This window comes from Ixodes scapularis, unplaced genomic scaffold (assembly GCF_016920785.2).
Source record: "Ixodes scapularis isolate PalLabHiFi unplaced genomic scaffold, ASM1692078v2 ptg001013l_1__unscaffolded, whole genome shotgun sequence".
Taxonomy (NCBI): Eukaryota; Metazoa; Arthropoda; class Arachnida; order Ixodida; family Ixodidae; genus Ixodes; species Ixodes scapularis.
The window spans coordinates 25,587-43,309 of NW_024610079.1; the positions used below are offsets into that span (position 1 = coordinate 25,587).

At 43.3% G+C, this 17,723-nt stretch overlaps 2 protein-coding genes across 2 annotated transcripts in view; both read left to right on the forward strand.

Moving 5' to 3' along the window:
• The first annotated feature begins 450 nt into the window (after positions 1-450).
• LOC121047204 (piggyBac transposable element-derived protein 3-like) lies at positions 451-3,190 on the forward strand. Its single transcript, XM_040502274.2, has 4 exons — positions 451-633; positions 829-923; positions 1,209-2,752; positions 2,814-3,190. The coding sequence occupies exons 2-4, from the start codon at positions 839-841 to the stop codon at positions 2,964-2,966; spliced, it is 1,782 nt and encodes a 593-aa protein (XP_040358208.1). The 5' UTR covers positions 451-633; positions 829-838; the 3' UTR covers positions 2,967-3,190.
• A 4,107-nt stretch (positions 3,191-7,297) lies between these two features.
• Positions 7,298-17,723, forward strand: part of LOC121047207 — a 51,415-nt gene continuing 40,989 nt past the window's right edge. Inside the window, exons 1-3 of the mRNA XM_042288044.1 lie at positions 7,298-7,378; positions 8,114-8,326; positions 12,855-13,010. Coding sequence (XP_042143978.1) covers positions 7,298-7,378; positions 8,114-8,326; positions 12,855-13,010 — 450 coding nt within the window. The remainder of the gene's footprint in view (positions 7,379-8,113; positions 8,327-12,854; positions 13,011-17,723) is intronic.

Below are 17,723 nucleotides of genomic sequence, written 5' to 3' on the forward strand. Positions count from 1 at the left end.
AATTTTGTTGCTGACAGTCCCCATGACAAATTATGCAATGATTTCTCTCCAAAAAATTTTGTGCCCCCCCCCCCCCCCCCCCGTATTCTAGTATCAAAGAAATAAGGGTTACAGTCATCGGACGTGCGGTTGGGAACGGCGATTGGGTGAAAATACTCATTTGAATACCTTGCTGCTTTCAAGTTGTGTTTTCTGAGTCGATGGTTAACGCATATTCCAGTTTTTCCGATGTACTGACTGCCGCAGCTTAGTGGAATCGAATAAATCTTTTTTCTTTGTACTCTACGAACTTTTTGGTGTGTTTTTCATAGCACCCTCTAGGACTGTCGCTCCATTAGCCTTTCTACAGATATGTTTAAGGCGCACACGACAGGAAAAAAACACACTTGTGTCAAACTTGGACGCGACAGATCTTAACCCTTTACTGCACCTTGTTGCATATTCGCAACATAGCGATAAACGACGATAAAAACATCTACAAAATGCATTCAGTGCTAGTTCCGCACGTTGTTGCATTTCTGCAACATACATCCGCGAGGCGAGCCGTCCAGTGCTGCCATCTGTACTCAGGCGGCGAAACTGCTCTCTAAAAAGCGTGACAGCCACCACGTGGACGCTCAACAAGTGACACAGGTAAGCCTTGACTACTGCATATCACGTTCTATACAGTGTAATGCAAAACAAAAAATTTGCGACTCAACTTAATGTCCTGCTGATTATGTAAATACTAAAAATCTTAAGATTATCGACGAAGTTTGTCTTTGGAAGCAAAAAATAGCTATGTTGCACAGATGCAACAACGTGCACGACGGTGTTTTTTCTTCGTAGAGCAGACACAATGGACCCCAAACGGTTTTACAGCCGTGGAATTCCTTCCGACAGTGAGGACAGCGAGCTCTCCGGCAGTGACGATGACTCTGATTGTAAGTTAATGTTTTTTTCTGAAAATCCAACTTTTTTTCACGTAGAGAATAAAATTAGAAGCAGTGTAGGCTTTATTGACAGAGATTTTCGGAAGAGACCATCCTTCGTCAGGTGTAACTACACACAATTGCAAAGTTGTAGGGTTGTTTTCACGCTTTCAAAGAGCACACTTAGAACCGCCAGGGAAGATAGTCCCCTATACAATGTAGAATTTCTCTCCAAATTATTTATTTTTCTGCTCATTGTATGAGTTGTACGAGATGCTGTTATTTTTTGTACCCCAGATGTCCAACCCCCTGCAAAATGTAGTGCCAGTTCAAGCGAGGCGAGTACAAGCTCTGACGAAGAGGAAGCTCCCGCAAGCCAACCAGCTGATCAGTCATCAACTCAATCTAAGAGAAGAATTATCTGGAAGAATGCAAGCCTGATGCGGGATCCTGAAACAGTGAAGTTCACTGGACAAAATGAGCTTCCGCAGGAAGTTTCAGAGTTGGAAACACCTTTCCAATACTTCAAGTTCATCTTTCCAGGCGCTCTTATTTCGCTTATTGCAAATGAGAGCAATTTGTACTCAGTCCAGAAGGATGCCAGTAAGCCCCTCTGCACCAGTGCCGAGGAGATTGAAGTTTTTCTAGGCACCTGCATGTGGATGTCTATAATTCAGCTGAAGAACACTAGGTGGTACTGGAGTGAAGCTACCAGAGTAAGCCAAGTAGCTGACCACCTCACGGTGACACGCTTCGAACAGTTGAAGCACAACCTTCACTTTGTGGACAACAGCTCTCTCGGCCCAAGAGATGATCCTGATAGAGACCGGCTTGCAAAGATACGACCGCTCGTCGATGCTGTAAATGAACAGTTGTCGCTGATACCGCTTGAAGAGCACTTGTCTGTGGATGAACAGATTATACCTTTCAAAGGCGCAAGTGCACTGAAACAGTACTGTCCCCAGAAACCAAAAAAATGGGGGTACAAAGTATTTGTTCTCTCAGGAGTAAGTGGCTTCTCGTACAAGCTAGAACTGTACACGGGACAAGAAAACTCTGCCCCAAGACGTGCAGGAGAGCCTGACTGTGGAGCAAGCGGGAACATTGTTGTTCGATTGTGCAGGTTAATCCCAAGAGGAGTCCACCACAAAGTGTATTTCGATAACTACTTCAACTGTCCAACCCTTCAGGTGTACCTGGAAAAAGAAACCGTGCACTGCATTGGTACAGTCCGGATCAACCGAGTAACGGGTATCAGCATGCCATCTGACAAGGAAATGAAACAGAAAGGAAGGGGAAGCTTTGAAGAGAAGGTAGCGACCCTGGATGGCATTCAGCTGTCGTGTACAAGGTGGCAAGACAACAGAGCCGTCACCTTGCTGTCCACCTTTGTTGGGGCAGAGCCTGTCCTAACTGCGCCAAGGTGGAGCCAAAAAGAAAAGGAGAGGCGCGACATACCGTGTCCGTCGGTGATAGGCGCTTATAACAAGCACATGGGAGGAGTGGATCTCTTAGACTCTCTGATCTCCCTCTACCGCGCCCAGCTCCGATCGAAGAAATGGTACTTTCGTATTTTTCTTCATATTCTCGACTTGACGGCTGTAAATGCCTGGCTGCTGTACAGGAGGAATGCCGAGACTACTTCCGATCAACCAACACGAAAGCTCATGCCATTAGCAGAGTTCAAGGTGGACCTCGCCACGTCACTCTGCAAAGCAGGAAAAAATCAACTGAAGAAAAGGGGAAGGCCCAGCAATGAGTCCGTGGAGCAAGGCATCCAGCTGAAGAAGACAAGAGGTCCTTCAGCACCGTGTCCACCTCAAGATGTCAGGATTGATCAGGTATTATCACTGGCGAATTAATCTGTGTTACAAACCTCACTGTTCATACTTCTATGCTCAGGTTGGCCACTGGGTGCTTTGGAGTCAGAAGCGACAGCGTTGCAAGTTTCCTGGATGCAAGGGCATTTGTATGAGCTACTGCTCTAAGTGTGGCACTCACCTGTGCTCAACAAGCAAGAATAACTGCTTTCTTTTGTATCACACAAGCAAATGAGGCCACATCTCTCACTGATGTCTGTAAATACAAGTTTGGCTCTGGTTCACAAATTTTTAGCATTCGGCTATAAATATTTCGTTATTTCCATCTTGTTGCAAATATGCAACATACCTATCTTTTTTCGATATAAATTTTTTCGAAACTTTGAAATTTATTTTAGTGATAGTATTGTGATAACTGTGGTATTCTACTTCTGCTGGAATAAAATTGTGAAAAAATAAAAAGTTGTGCAGTAAAGGGTTAAACGATGCGCGAAATTGAGCATGTAGTTAATCACTACAAAACTATCTTTCTTTTTGGAAACAACTTGCGCATGTTCTTTCTTGAGAAGGAACCTTTCAAGAGTGGAATGAGGTAGGTCCGCAGGAAGGCCTGCTTTTTCCAACCTCTGATGCGGCAAGTTGAGGCTACTTTCTAAAAAATGTGTACACGGCTTGGAGAATGAGGACTTGAAAAGTGACCTCACTATGCGATGCTTAGCTGGCTTGGAGTGAGCACTAGTGAACGGGAGAACTGGCTTCTCTGATCTCTGCTGGAAGGCCGAAAAAAGATCTGAGGAATGAGGATGTAACCGTTTGGTAGTCCTGCCACACATCATTTGTCTGTGTTCTTTACTGCGAAGACTCACAAGGGTGGAGTTCCCTTCAGGAGCATAATCACAAATTGGCTCTAAGGAAAAAACTTATGGGTCATTATCTACAAATTCATTTATCCAATATCATCCTCTCTCAGCCAGTCAGAGTCTAAAACTCGTTTAAAAAAATCTCCCGCTTCAATTTCACTCCATTGCTCACTCAATACACCGATCTCACCAGGAGTTGCGCGACGCCACCGCTGCCGCAGTGCATTCTGGTACCTGTAGGTCCGGCCGCGTCAATGCGCATTCTACGCCCGGCGTTTGGACATTTTCGGGTTAGCACGAGACTTTTAGCCTGGTGTTTCCTCATGGTTTTCAATTGGTGGCTTCACCTGTTGTATTCCACGGAGCTATATTTACAGCACCAGGCAAATAGGCCTCGAATATTATGTCTGCCCGAAAGAAAGAAGCATGGCAAAGAAAGGTAAACACAACCGGACAGGGCGGCAGGAAAATGAGCGTTTTACATATTGTTTCGCGGTTGGCTTCATAATTTATATCCACGCTATTGCACGTCAGCTAAAATGTGTAAGATTACAGGGCACGAGACATAGAGCGGACCAAAGTGTTCCGTACGCTGGAATCTCTCTGAGCATTCGTTCCGTAGCGGACTATCCGTCGGTCTGTTCAAATAAGACCTTCGCACTGCTTTGCGGAGGCCATTTTAATACACGTTTTGCTCGATGTATTTTGGTGGTTATAACTATTATTGTGACGACATGTTTTAAGCACAGCTGTGCTTCAGAAGATCACGACAATCACTAAGAAAGAGCAGAAATTCCCGATATGCATCGCTTGAAATAAAACAACTTTTTCGGAAGCAGTCTTCACTTTTTTATATATATAAACGTGAAAACACCACAGAATTCAATTTAGAAGTGCAACACTTACCGCCAAAAATGTAACAAACGAACCTCAATACTGATCCATTCTGCATTAACAACAATCGAGATCGTAAAAAAAAGCTTTGCCTCATCGGGTGACTGTTAGCGTTTGGAGCTTGCGCAAACAAAATAAAAATGATCAGAAACTGTGCACGAAAAATCATCCCCACCTTAAGCTTTCAGGTATCTGGCATGGTGGCTTCTTTTTGACAGATGCCAATTGTCACGGCGCGTCAGGCATTGCATTTCTGTAGATCACTAATTATTTCTGTGCAGGCTTCTCCCGCAGTTAATCTGTACCCTGTTGCACAGGCTCTCAGCCAGAATGAAACAACTTTTAGAAAACTATTGCTCACCGAGAAAGTCTATTTCGCTCCTCACAGTTTTTCACCACCACATTTGCTGCTGCTCTGCGGCGCGACACGGAGCCGATGGTCCCTCGAATTTTCTTGTTCTTTGCCATTGCGCCATTGTTTCCAAGTTAATTGAGACGTCCAACCAGCCGGAATGCTCGAGTAGTGGTGTCGTTGTTTTTTTCCCGCGGCCGCTGTGCGACCACCGCGTGAATGGCAGTGGGCTCACGCGTTCACGGGCACCACGAAGCAGACGACAAAGCGATTCTAAAGCTATAAGACGACTAATACTGCTTTTCTGCGGATGCTCGCAAACTAAGGCATCGCAAACAACACAATGTCATGAAGTGCAGACATGCAGGAGAATCAAGCTGATACCGGAGCGTCTTAAACGATAATCTACGATGATGTACGCGCAGCCGTGTGTAGCCGGGAAGCCGGAAGCGTAAAGCCGGAAAGGAATGACTACAAGTAGCATGGCGGTGGAACCACTTCCGGAATGCGCGCGCCTGCGCAGTTCGCTTGGTGACATCGGTCTATTATGTCTTTCAACATTACAGATATGTATTAGAGCCTAGAACCCAAACTCATCTTAGATTATGTGACTAAGGCGATGCATGAGCACGGAGTTTTCCACTTTTTATATTCCTTCGGTGTTTCGGTGTAGGGCTTCATCGACCTGATAAGTAATTATTTGCAGTCCACTTTAGCAGAATACGATGGAAAGATTTACATACTAAAGAAGGGAGATTGTATGGGCTCTTGCCTTGCTCCTGACCTTAGTTAAATATTTCTTCTTATTGTTGACAGGGCTATCAACGATCAGTTGGACAGGTCCTTTCAGGGCTGCCTAGTGTTTAGAAAAGTTGAAAAATGTCTGCTACCACTGCGAGAAAGGCGGCAATACGAAGCATTCCTACTCTGAGTCCAACAGCCCTGGCTCGACCGAGCGAGACATCTTACTTGCCTACCTGGCGCGGCCTTCAAGATGGCTTTCGCACCCTCCCTGAATTCGTCGAACACACGAGACTCTCGGTCATATTGTAACCACGAGCTCCCTATCAAGATGTAGAGTCCCAAGCCCATAAAGGCTATCCAAGTCTCTCCCAATTTCCTGCACAGCTCCGGCAGACGGCCTCTGCCTGGGCAAGATGGCGCGCGTTTCCCGCTGCGTTCCCCGTTCCTGCCCGGATCGGAGTTCAAAACCGTTAGGGCTGGAAAGGTGAGAGGCGACATGAACGTTGCGCACTTTCTCCGTCAACTCGGTGGAGGATCAGGCTGCGCCGACTTTTCGGTCACGAATCAGACCGCGCGTCATCGACTTAGCCTCCGCACCTGGTGGCATCTTGGGGAAGCGGGATTTTTAGCTGAGCGCGGACGCCGGACGTCCTCGCATTGGGGCGCGAATGCACGCAACAAGCGTTAGCTGTCTCGCCGATCAGAAACTGAAAAATATTAAATGTACGCATATAACAGCCGTTCACAGAAAGTCGGCTTGAAATGATCCACCACGATGAGCCGATGAGGTGCACAACTCAAAGACAAATGTTTTTCCCAACGCCAAATTGCGCCTCAATTTTAAACACATTTGTCCGAAGGCCTTCGTCGCCGACAAGTTGAAATGCAGCAACTACACCCCAGGGTTGTGTTTTCCGTTCGGCCGTTACCAAAAATCAAGCACCTTCGCAAAAAAACAATATACCGAAGAAAAGAAAAAAAGGTATTATAACTTTCGTCTTTGAATGCAGTTAAAGATTTTCTTCCAGTTAGGACGAATTTCCTTTGGGAACCCAATGTGTTTACAGAAAACATTATAATAGAAAGCTATGCAGTTTTTTTTTTTTTTTAAACAAAACTTGATGTGGTGTTTTAAGTGAGTTTCTCCTTTCGAACGGCTATAGAACACATTACACGATGTGTTCTTTCTTTTTTTTTTTATGAATCATTATGAGCATATCAAGGTTAAACCAGAAATGCATCATTCATCTCTATAAGGGTGATACACGCTACTGTGAAAAAAAAAGTTTACAAATTCGTCTTCTCACACTTCAGGCTCAATCACCTAGGTTCCTGATTGTGACGGTTCATATGGCAGTTGAACACTGCTCATGACAGCAGAGTAAAACGATTTGAAAATCTAAACCCAATCCTGACAGCGATCAGCAAACGAAAGAACATATACGGTCGTGACTTGATTGGAAATACCGCACGCATGACCGAACAAAAAAAAAATCTTCATTCATTAAAAAATTTGAACCTGAATATTCACCTTCTAGAAAAAAAAAATAATGCAATAAATAAAAAAAAATAAAAACGCAAAATTTTATATGTATGACGTCAATACAGACTAAACATTTAATTTACTTAAACAACGCCTGAAATTAGAGCCCAAATGAGTTGACTTTCACGGTCTTCTAGGTTCCAATCTTTTCTTCTTCAGGCGAATATGGAAAAATGGAATGTCTGGAGTTCAAAATAACTTACAATAATATATTTCTAAACACTTACCTTACCATAATTTTGTATTATAACGTGGTACTCGCAATGTTAAGGAGTTAATACACACCTCTTTATTTGTTATCGCTCTTTGTAAAACATTTAATTTTGTAAGAGCAAGGTGCATAATTTCTTAGGAGAAATGTCTTGTCAGCAGGAACTGAATTAGATTTAAATAGACAAGCAATCGAATGAAGAATTAGCATTATTTATCTCGCCAGCAAGCTCAGAACTAGACTTGTTTATCTCAAAAATAAGCACTGAATTTGCTTTACTTAGCTTGACTCTAATTTCAAAATTAGCTTTGATGAGCTCGCGACAAGCTCAGAATCCGATTAAAGTATATAGTAGGCAGCAAACTAAAATTAAGCTTTACTTATCCCCCAACAAGCTTGAAATTAGCTTTAATTATATCGCTAGTAACCTTGAAATTAGCTTTAATTAGATTTTCCGGCTAGCTCAGAATAATCATTAATGAGCTCGTCAGCAAACTTAGAATACGCTTTAATTGTTTCGTCAGAAAGCTTACAATTAACTTCAGTTATTGCGCCAGCAAGCTAAAATGTATGCTTATTTAGCTCGCCAGCAACAACATTATTTACTGTAGTGATCTTGCAAGCAAGCTCATACCTTTTGGCTTGTTTTTCCAAGCTCAGAACAAGCTACAGTGATGTCTCGGTAAAATGGATACTCCACTTCTATCGACACAATGCGCCTTCAGCTGAAAGACAACATCTGGTGGCACCCTCATTACGCTGTTCTCTTCCTCTGCAGCTGATGGTCCAGTTCTTCACGAAAGTGGTCCATCGTTTGCTGAACTCCGTCATCTACTCGGCGTACGAGGCGGGCCACGCCATCGTCACCGGTGAAGAAGAGGTCCAGAGGAACGTCTGGAAGTTCGTAGAATCCACCGAGCTGGCCATGGAGATCCGCGGGAGGGCCACTCTCAACAGGCTCCTGGTACTCCAGAAGCAGGCTGAGATACAGGCATGGCCACATTCATTTTCGGGACTCTGGGACCATAGTTCGTGGCAACGCGTTAGGAAAACAAGGGCACGCCCCCCTCCCCCTCCCCTTCCCCCCTCAAATGTCTCCGCTAGCCATGAATAATAGCCTCATTCTCTTCACTCGTCTCCTCTCCAGAGTTCGCTCTGCTAAAGGGAAAATGGGGGAGGGCATTATGAATGGAGCTTGTACTGCTTTTCTTAACCTGTAACAACCGACAGAAGACTTGACAGGGAAGCCCATTCCATCCTTGAAATGTTCTTGCTATCTACTGGCTGGTACCTCTTGCTCATATTGGTTGCACGGGCGCATCCGTGCGTATGAAAGGGAGCGATGCAAAGCTTGGAGACGCTCAAAGTTTGCGTAAATAGATCACCAGGAGAATACGCCCCACTCCGCGAAGCGAAATTCCAGCGGCCTTGAATAAGACAGGCTTTGCATAGTTGGAACGGTTGGAGGCGCGCAGCATCGTGGGTTTTCCTTTTGAATTGCAAGGGATGACTGTGGCCATCTCTAGTGGCGAACACGCCTCAAGACCGCGGCGACGGCCGTCTTTGATGTTTTGATCGAATGCAGTGTGTAGGTGCACTGGTGGTAGACATTTCTTTCAGCAGCGCGTGAATGCGAGTCTGCGTATACAGCCTGATCTGCATGCGTTCTCTCCGGCGAGAAGTTCTCACACTGCTAAGGTAAGATGTGATGCTGTAGTGAGGATGTACAATGCAAATAAGTGGAGTAGAATGCATTCTGATATTGGTTACGTCACCTCCTCGCGTTTTGCGTTGAAAACGCAGCCCATAAACTATGTTACCTCAGATGGGCAATTTAAAAGGCTATGAAATCTAAACAAAATATCTCAGACATTCGTTTCTAGCGTCCTGCTTTGGTTGTTCTCAGCAAAATGCTCTGAAAACTCCATTTCATCCAAACAACTGCAAAAATGTTTTTTTCTTCAGGGAGCACTATGTTCGGCGATACATAAATATAAATAAAACCATCCTTAGCCGCAGTATCCTATACGTTTTCATTATTATACTGAACATGCTCCTTTTTCATTGGGTCCTATGACTAGATTATAAATATCTTGAAGGTTTGCCAGCCCCCCCCCCCTCCCCGCATAATGAAGAACTGTAATATTCTTGATGACAATATCGTTAGGCTATAAAAACAAATCATATAAATTAATTGTATTCTTGGTATAAATAAATTGTATTCCTCGTGATGGAAACAGAATACCTTAAAATATTTTATATTTTCGTCTTCTATCTCTCCGGGAGGACTTGTTTCAGCTTCATACAGTTTGTCCCCAGCTACACCATAGTTAGACTTATTCTTGGATTCTAATAGCTTTACGGGCACTAAAGAGGCTTAACACTTTATATTTAAACAAAACTCGTTTAAGGCCGTTATGCAGCATAATTTGCATCTGAGGAGATGCATGCCTCAATAGGGAGTGTTTCCAGAAATATTGGGTAAACACGGGTTTCCAGAAAGATAGGAATGTGTCTTAAATAACAATTTGGGGGGAGGTAATATTACTTTGAGAAAAAGTGAAACTATCTGTTTCACCACCGAAATTCAAAAACTAGGAAGCTGTGCGATAGAAGGCTTTATTGAATGGTGTATTTCAAATACCGAAGGGCCACGAGGGCATTGTAGTGAAGAGGGGATGACCGGCAAATCAAACAAGCAAAGACCTAAAAAGTTTCAAAGGGCAAAACGTTAGTGGTATGCAAAAGAATATAATAGTAACACTGTTAAGGCAGGGCTCAAGGCAAAGTGGAAATTTGGGCCAATTAGTTCATGTTATCAAATCATTTCAAGGCTGCCAGACGCCAAACGAAGTTACCACTGACGATGAAAGGTGATTTCATGAAAACGTAGATCGGGGTATATTTATTTGTTTATTTTGAACACATACATGGTCTAAAGAGGCAAAATAGAAAAAAAAGGAAAAGGGGGGGGGGGGGGCACAGACAGAACATTGCACACTAAAACACAAAGTAAAATTGAAAAATACAATAAGTAAAAAATTTAATGAGTAATGCATAACGGTGATTATAGACGTATCCTTCAACATTTTGAAGAAACAGCTCCGACAATATTGTTTCAAGAATATCACTTTGCAGGTTATTCCAATCGTGAATGGACCGCCGGTAAAAGGAATACTTGAAAACATCAATTCTGCCATGAAAATGATCCTTTCATCAATTAGCATCAATTATGCAATGAAAATTATCTCCACTTTCTGATTCATAGGCATGTTCAAAAATGTACTTGGATATACTAATACCGGTATCGTAGTAAACCATTTTCTGTCAAAGTTTCTGACGGAGAAATTTCGGCCTTTGACTCAGAGGTATCCAATTTAGAGAAAATTTAAGTGTAGTTCTTGTAGCTCTGTAATCATGATCACCCTTATGAAATCTTGCAGCACCATTAAGCATCCTTTCAACTTGATCTACCAGGCTCTGCCTGAACGAATCCCGAATGTCACTGGCTTAGTCAAAGACAGACAGTTCATGAGAGAAATATTGCGCTTGCTTCAGAGATGTGGAAGGAAACTTAAGATTGCGTTTAATAGATCCAAATGACAGGTTTTCTTTTGCTGTAACGTAGTGGGCATCTTTATTTTGAAATAAATACACAAAAAAATGACTCCGAAATATTTAACCTCCGACGCCTGTTCAAGTGAAACGCCACCAATACTACAGGAGGAAGGAACAATGTAGGTTTTTGTAGGGAATCTGACGCTAAAAAATGTAGACACATTTAGAGGCATGCGCCATGCATCAACGGTATTTAAATTGATTTGAAGAGTAAACAAATCAGCATCACTGTACAAAATTCAATCATCTGCATATAATCGAATTTATGAAGAGATGGTATGATCTATATCGATAATAGATATTAAACACAAGAGAGGTCAGAGTAACGACCTCTGCGGGACTACGGATAATATTTTTTTTTATAAAGAGTACTGTACACCGTTAATTAACCCGAACTGTTTCCTTGAGTTGAGGTAATCGCCAATCTAATTGAAATTATATATATATTTAATTGTGAAAAGTATAGTTGAGTTCGAAGCGATTAATTGTGAAAAGTATGGTTGAGTTCGAAGAGCTGTGTAAGGGTCCTGGGGAAGACGGCCGGTTTCTCGATCGGCCGCGCGACGGTCGTCTTGTCTGGCGGCGTGTATCATGTATGCCCCCCCCCCCTCCCCCCCCTCCCCCCCGGGTCATTTTGTGTGGTTGTGTTTATCTAACGAGTGACCGCGTGCGCCTTTCCGTTGACGCGTCCCCCTTGGAAAGCGTCTTCCTGTGTCTCCCCCCCCCTCGATGGCCCCTCAGAAAGGGTTGTTTTTTGTGTTTATTTTTAATCTGGAGGCTTGTGCACTCTACGGGGCTTCTTCAGTTTCAACCGGGGGGTTCCGAAAAGGCGCCGCTCTGTCTGCAACGGGATGCATGGACGATGTTAAGGAGCTGTCGGCTGTAGTCCGTTGGCAAGTGAACGAATGGAGTCGACACCCTTGCCAGCTATTGGACGGTGGACGTCACGTGGCTCCAGAAAACTTTGAAATGATTGGTTGACACTCACCTGAGAGTGAGGGGTTCAGCGCCCTCAAACACCTATGACTGGGGAGAGAGGAGGACTTTTTGGTTTGGACTTTGGCCGAGGCTCTGGTCGAGGGAGGATGGTCTCCCAAGTTGGGACTTGTAACTTGGAGTTGGACAAGTGTAAATAAATGCTAATAGCTCAATAGAAGCAGTGAGTTGACCTTTTACTCAGCGACGTTCGCGCCACCACGCTTTAGACCATAGGAGTGGAACCTTCCTTCCACACCACCGAAAGGACAAACAACTTAACTGTCGTACTTTTACATGACTGTATGCCTATCTTCTGGCGGTGATCGAGATGCGATAATATGTAGCAAAAAAGGGAACAAAGTAAAATTTACATACTTTTATTTATAAGATTTTATTTTATGAATGAATATAAGGATTATCGAACATCCGGAAGCCTGAACATACGAGTATTTTCCCAATGCGCCTGGGAAAGATGTGACACTGCAGATTTGTAATTAACAAGAAAACCGGTACGTTTACTATTATAATGCAATAAAAGCAAAGGTGCAATAGAGCTGAACAAAAATGATAAGAATAATCCCTCAAAACGGGGAACAAGAGGGACAAAGGTAGAGCACTCCACTGGGGATGGAGATGACCCGGGTTCAATACCCGTACCAGGCGGATTTTTTCGGTCGCGCACCTGTCAGCTAGCTGTATTTGGAGATCTGTGTTTGTCCTTTGTCCCTCTCGTTCCCTTTCTCCGGGGATTTTTTTCCTCACGTTTATTATTCCTTTTTAATTATTCTCCGTTATTTGTATCTTCGGTTTCTCGAATGTTAAAGTCAAATTTTCTTTCGGCAGGAACATGGCCGTAAAATCATTTTCTCGTTTTGATTGGGTTAGGCATGCGTCATTCATAAGTTTTATCGCATCATGCTCAGAGGAGTGCCTCTATGCAGTCTCGCTTTCCGGACATCATAGTAGCCTTCCGCAGTCGCCAGGCCAGCACGAGCATTCTGAACGACCTGAGCAAGGAGCTTATCGACATGCAGAAGGACGGGCAGCTGGACACGGAAGACTACAAGCTGATACGAATGGTATGTTACGGGAGCAGGCTGGACCAACACCACCTAGACAGAAGGCCTCTGCAAGCGTCATCACAGTCAGATCGATTGAGGCCGTGCGATTGGCCACGAGTGCTTTGTCATTGTCCGGCTGGGGCTTGTGTCCAATCACAGCGTCGAAGGTCGGGTTTGGGCCCCAGAGCCGAGTTAGCGCCATCGGACTCTGATGACGTTTCATAGCGGGAGAGGCGACCATGCGGAGGCCATCTGTTTAGGTGGTGTTCGCTGGGCTTGACACGATAATGCTCAAACTACGTTGTGCCATCTAAACTTAATGTGTCATACTCTAAGTCAAATAAGATTTATAATGTACGGACATAAGCAAAAGCTTGCGTTGTTTATAAATTAGAGTTTCTATGTTTTTGTACTAGATTTTGTTTCAGCTTAAGTCCAGAAGTAGCCGGCACTACGAGATAATGGAACCAATCAAGCAGCGTGAAAAGTGCAAGCCACTAGGTCTTTTCTTTTTATGTTTGGTCCAGCGTTGACAAAACGCGTATAGAAACATGACGAACACCTTCAGCAATGGCGTGCCATTAGCTAGAAGCGTCCGATTTGTCTAGACTTATGATGAAACGAAGTATAGGTCAATCACTTTTGACGGGAGGTGCGCCTAGGAAGGTAAATGTATATAAAATTACACATTAATTGTTCCTCTTTCTGCCATTTAAGAGAGTACAATTGTATCATTTTAGTGCCGCATATGTGTTCTTTCGGCCATAAACTTAGAGCAGGTTCATGTTGCGTGAGGTCGTTCTACTTAACGGCAATCCGAATTCCCAAAAATAAAAAAAAAATAGAAAAACAAGGTTATTTAAAAGGAGACAAACGAGCGGAGACGACGGACGTAGAAGTGGCAAACGTTCGGCGTCTCCGTTTTTTTTTTTTCTCGTTTTTTTAAATAGCTGTAACATTAATCAGCTCGCCCGTTTACTTACTCTTTCTTCGAGCATGTCTTGCTGGCAAGGCACACTCTTCGGGGTGACTCAAGGAGAAGCCAGGCTCCTCAAATCGAACGCAAAATTAGGTTTTTTAACCTATCGCGCTACGACTTTGTGAAGCGTTGACCACAAATGGTGCATTTTTTTTTGTAAAATTTGCAAAGAGCGAACTTACATGAGGAAAAAGTAAAGAAAGAAAAAGGCTTAGCTCCTATGGAAACGTAGCGAAGCTACCGGTCTTCAAACAGCACGGCGTCGTTTCGCACGGGAGACAAGAGATGGCGGAAGCGGTCGCGACGCCAACGGCCGCCAACGAACGAGCATACGACGCCGAGAGCCGGCTTCTTTAGCACACAGGCAACTGCAGTTCCTTGTTATTACCGCGCCTGTTTTTGTTTCTGCGACTGTTGCCGCTTGCGGAACGCGCGCCGCTTTTGAGTTGAAAAGATCATCTGCTAAAGACAACGGCTCTCGGCGCCGTACGCTCGTTCGTAGGCGGCGTTCGTTGGGCCATCTCTTGTCTCCCGTGTGAAACGGGGCCGTGTTGTTGAAGACCGGTGGCTTCGCTGCGTTTAAATAGGAGCTAAGCCTTTTTCTTTCTTTACTTTTTCCTCAGGTAAAGTCGCTCTTCGCAAATTTTACAAAAAAAGAAAAAGCACCATCTGTGGGCAACGCTGCACAAATTCGTAGTGCGATGGGTTAAGAAACCGAATTTTGAGGTCGATTTAAAGAGCCTAGCCTCTCCTTGAATCACCTTGTATACTAATACTCAGGAAGGCGAATTGTGTAAACGTTAGGCTTCTTTGTCTGAATTTTGCAGGGCACATTTATAGTTGGAAAAAAAAAAATGACTTGCAAAGTTTTAAGTTTATGCTTCAAATAGTGAAGTAAAATTCAGTCAAATAAACACTTCGCATCCCGAGGAAACCTATCGTTTCAAAAAGATAATGATAATGGCCAGTTCTTCTTGTGAACGAACATAACATCCGTATCATGCGGCTATAAAAAATTACAAAACTTACGTCTTATTACTTTTAAAACTGTGATGTTGTGTTTTTTTGTTTTTTTTGCGTGCATAAACTTGAATATGCTGCAACTTGTCATATCAAAATGCCTTAAATATGCAGCAAATGTACTCACAGCGGCGTCCATTGCGACGTTTCAGTACAGAAACCTCTAACCTTGCCTCCCCACATCAAACCTCTAACCTTGCCTCCACACGACATGTCACTAGGTTTTCAAAAGAAGATAAAAAAAGATACAACTCACTCCTGTTCCTTCATTGATATAGCGGGGATAAAGCCTTTGACTTCGCAGCATCAATCGAAGTGTGCTTAGGTAAAGTATGTAAGATTCAATAGTGATTTATGAGAGAATATAAAACACACTTGCACCCCGTGGACTTAAACTGTCGGGCGCAAGGTACGTCCAATGGACACACTTGTTTCTTTCTATCTCAAACGCAAAGTTGCTTCTTCTAGCGCAATTTGTTTTCAAACAAAATGTGCTAATGTAGAAAATATACTAAAACAAGAGACGGAGTAAACAATGGGCCAGCCAAAACGTCTGAAACACAGCTACTAAATTTTAATCACCACACTTTCTTTACAAAGTCAACTTCCTTCTCTGATAACATTGACTTCAAATAAACAATATACACCCACAAAAACTTCGACCGCAGATTGAGTGGAAGCTCACAATCTTTAGAAGATAAAGGGGTGTGCCATAATTTTTGTACTTGTAGTAAACATCACAAAGAATTATTAACGAATAACTGAGAAACAGGTATTCGTTTTTTATTTTCTACTGCTCAGTGGCAGTCGCAGAGTAACAGCAGGCAAGCACGATCAGAGTATATTCCCTTAACTCGCTGCCATAACATACGGCCTCATGACCTGGTACCGATTTTATGTCATCAATGTTCATCAGAGCCATGCACTGGTGTTGGCAAGCACAAGGCACGTGCAGAATTCCCAACATCGTTGTGGGCCGGCTATTCCCGGCATTTCAGTGACTGAACTTGACTGCTCGACGACGCATTCATTCTCACGAGTCCTAGTCGAGTGCTCACGCAGTGCTCGGGTTCAATCTGCGAGTCGCATTTGTATACCGTAAACATAGGATACGTCTGTGACCACGTCAATAATTTCATTCTCATTATTACGCCACCATGTTTTATTCTTGAGAATTTACCGTGACACACACAAAAAAAAAATGTTCTTGGCGAAAGGCTTTACGTACGTGTTTACTTGGATTAAACCAGAATGAATAAGTTGGTGTAAAGTAAACAGCATTCCAACCAAATATCGTTGCATGGTTACTTTAATTGTATGTTTTCAGAATGTTGAAATAAAGTCTAAGACCTGATTTTTTTAAATGCAAGAGCTTCACCTGAAAAAAACAACAAAAAAACTTAATACTTCCTAGTGGAAAGAAACTGAGCTATTAAGGAACTTCATTCAAATCTCTCCAGCTCAAACACCCTAGAAGCGTGGTTGCGATGATCGAGGTATGGAGATGTTAGAGTTAAATAGATACATTTATAATACAACATATATGCTACCGTGTATTTTCACTGACTCTCTTCTAGAAAAGAAGGTAGTATACTGGTTCGTGCCTATACAACGTGAAGTCCCAAAGAAATCGGGAGGAATAAATAATATACAAAAATAAAAAAAGAAACAGTTCTATTCAGCCTACGCACCCACTCCACCCCCCCCCCCCCCCCCCCCCGGCCAAAGCCCTCTTGAACAAAAATAAATGATAAACGTGAAGTGTAGAATCATCCAACATTCTTACACAAGACAGTTTATGGCAGTTTTTTTTAATATTTTGATAGTCATTCTGGCGCCTAGTTTTTTCCATTCCCTACAGCCGATGCTAAGAAAAATTATTTATTGGTGCAATCAAGACGACAAAAGGACTCCACTCTAAGGAAAAAGGGAGTGACTGGGGGCGCGTTTTAGATTTAGTCACGAAAACCTACCTGGTTACGGCGGGCGGGTATTTCCCAGAAGGGAAGTGGGTTCTCGCATATTGATAAACACCAATGAGCACACAAGCCGATTGCTAAAGAGCACACCAAATGTATGTACATTCACCTAATATCAGTGACCGTGGCCAAGAGGCTTTTCGTTTAACTAAACTCTGGTGACTCTTATATTACGTATTTATTCGTGTTTTTTTATTTCGAAAATGCTGCCAGCCATCAAGAATGAAGTAGGAGGCAGAGCTCGTTGATTATAATCTATAACACGCACAATAGACCGATCTCACCAGCCAGTTTGAATACGCCACCGCTGCCGCAATGCATTAAGGGAAGTTTAGTCTCTCTGCGCGTGCGACAACCTGGCTGGAGCTCTGCGCGTGCAGGCCACGAACAGTCTCGTGCACTGCCGATTGCCTCCTATGAACTAAAGTTATGGCTGCCTCGCGCATGCGTCGAATGCGTGGTGAGATCGGTCTAATATAAAGACCATCATCTTTCTTTTTTCGTTTTATAAAAGAAACTCGTCATATCTGGCTGTCAGTTACGCTTGTTCGTCAGATTCGGCAGTTACATATAGTTTCACGGCAAGTATAAAGTATCTAAGCTCCCAGGACCAGTTTAAGGACGCACAGAAAAAACTCTGTTCAGTGCTTCAACCCGTGGGTAAGTGGCTTCTAACCAAGTACTATATATATCCAGTGACTTAAACAGCGGGTATGGTATACACTTCTTGGGTCAATGAGCAGTAAGCTCACT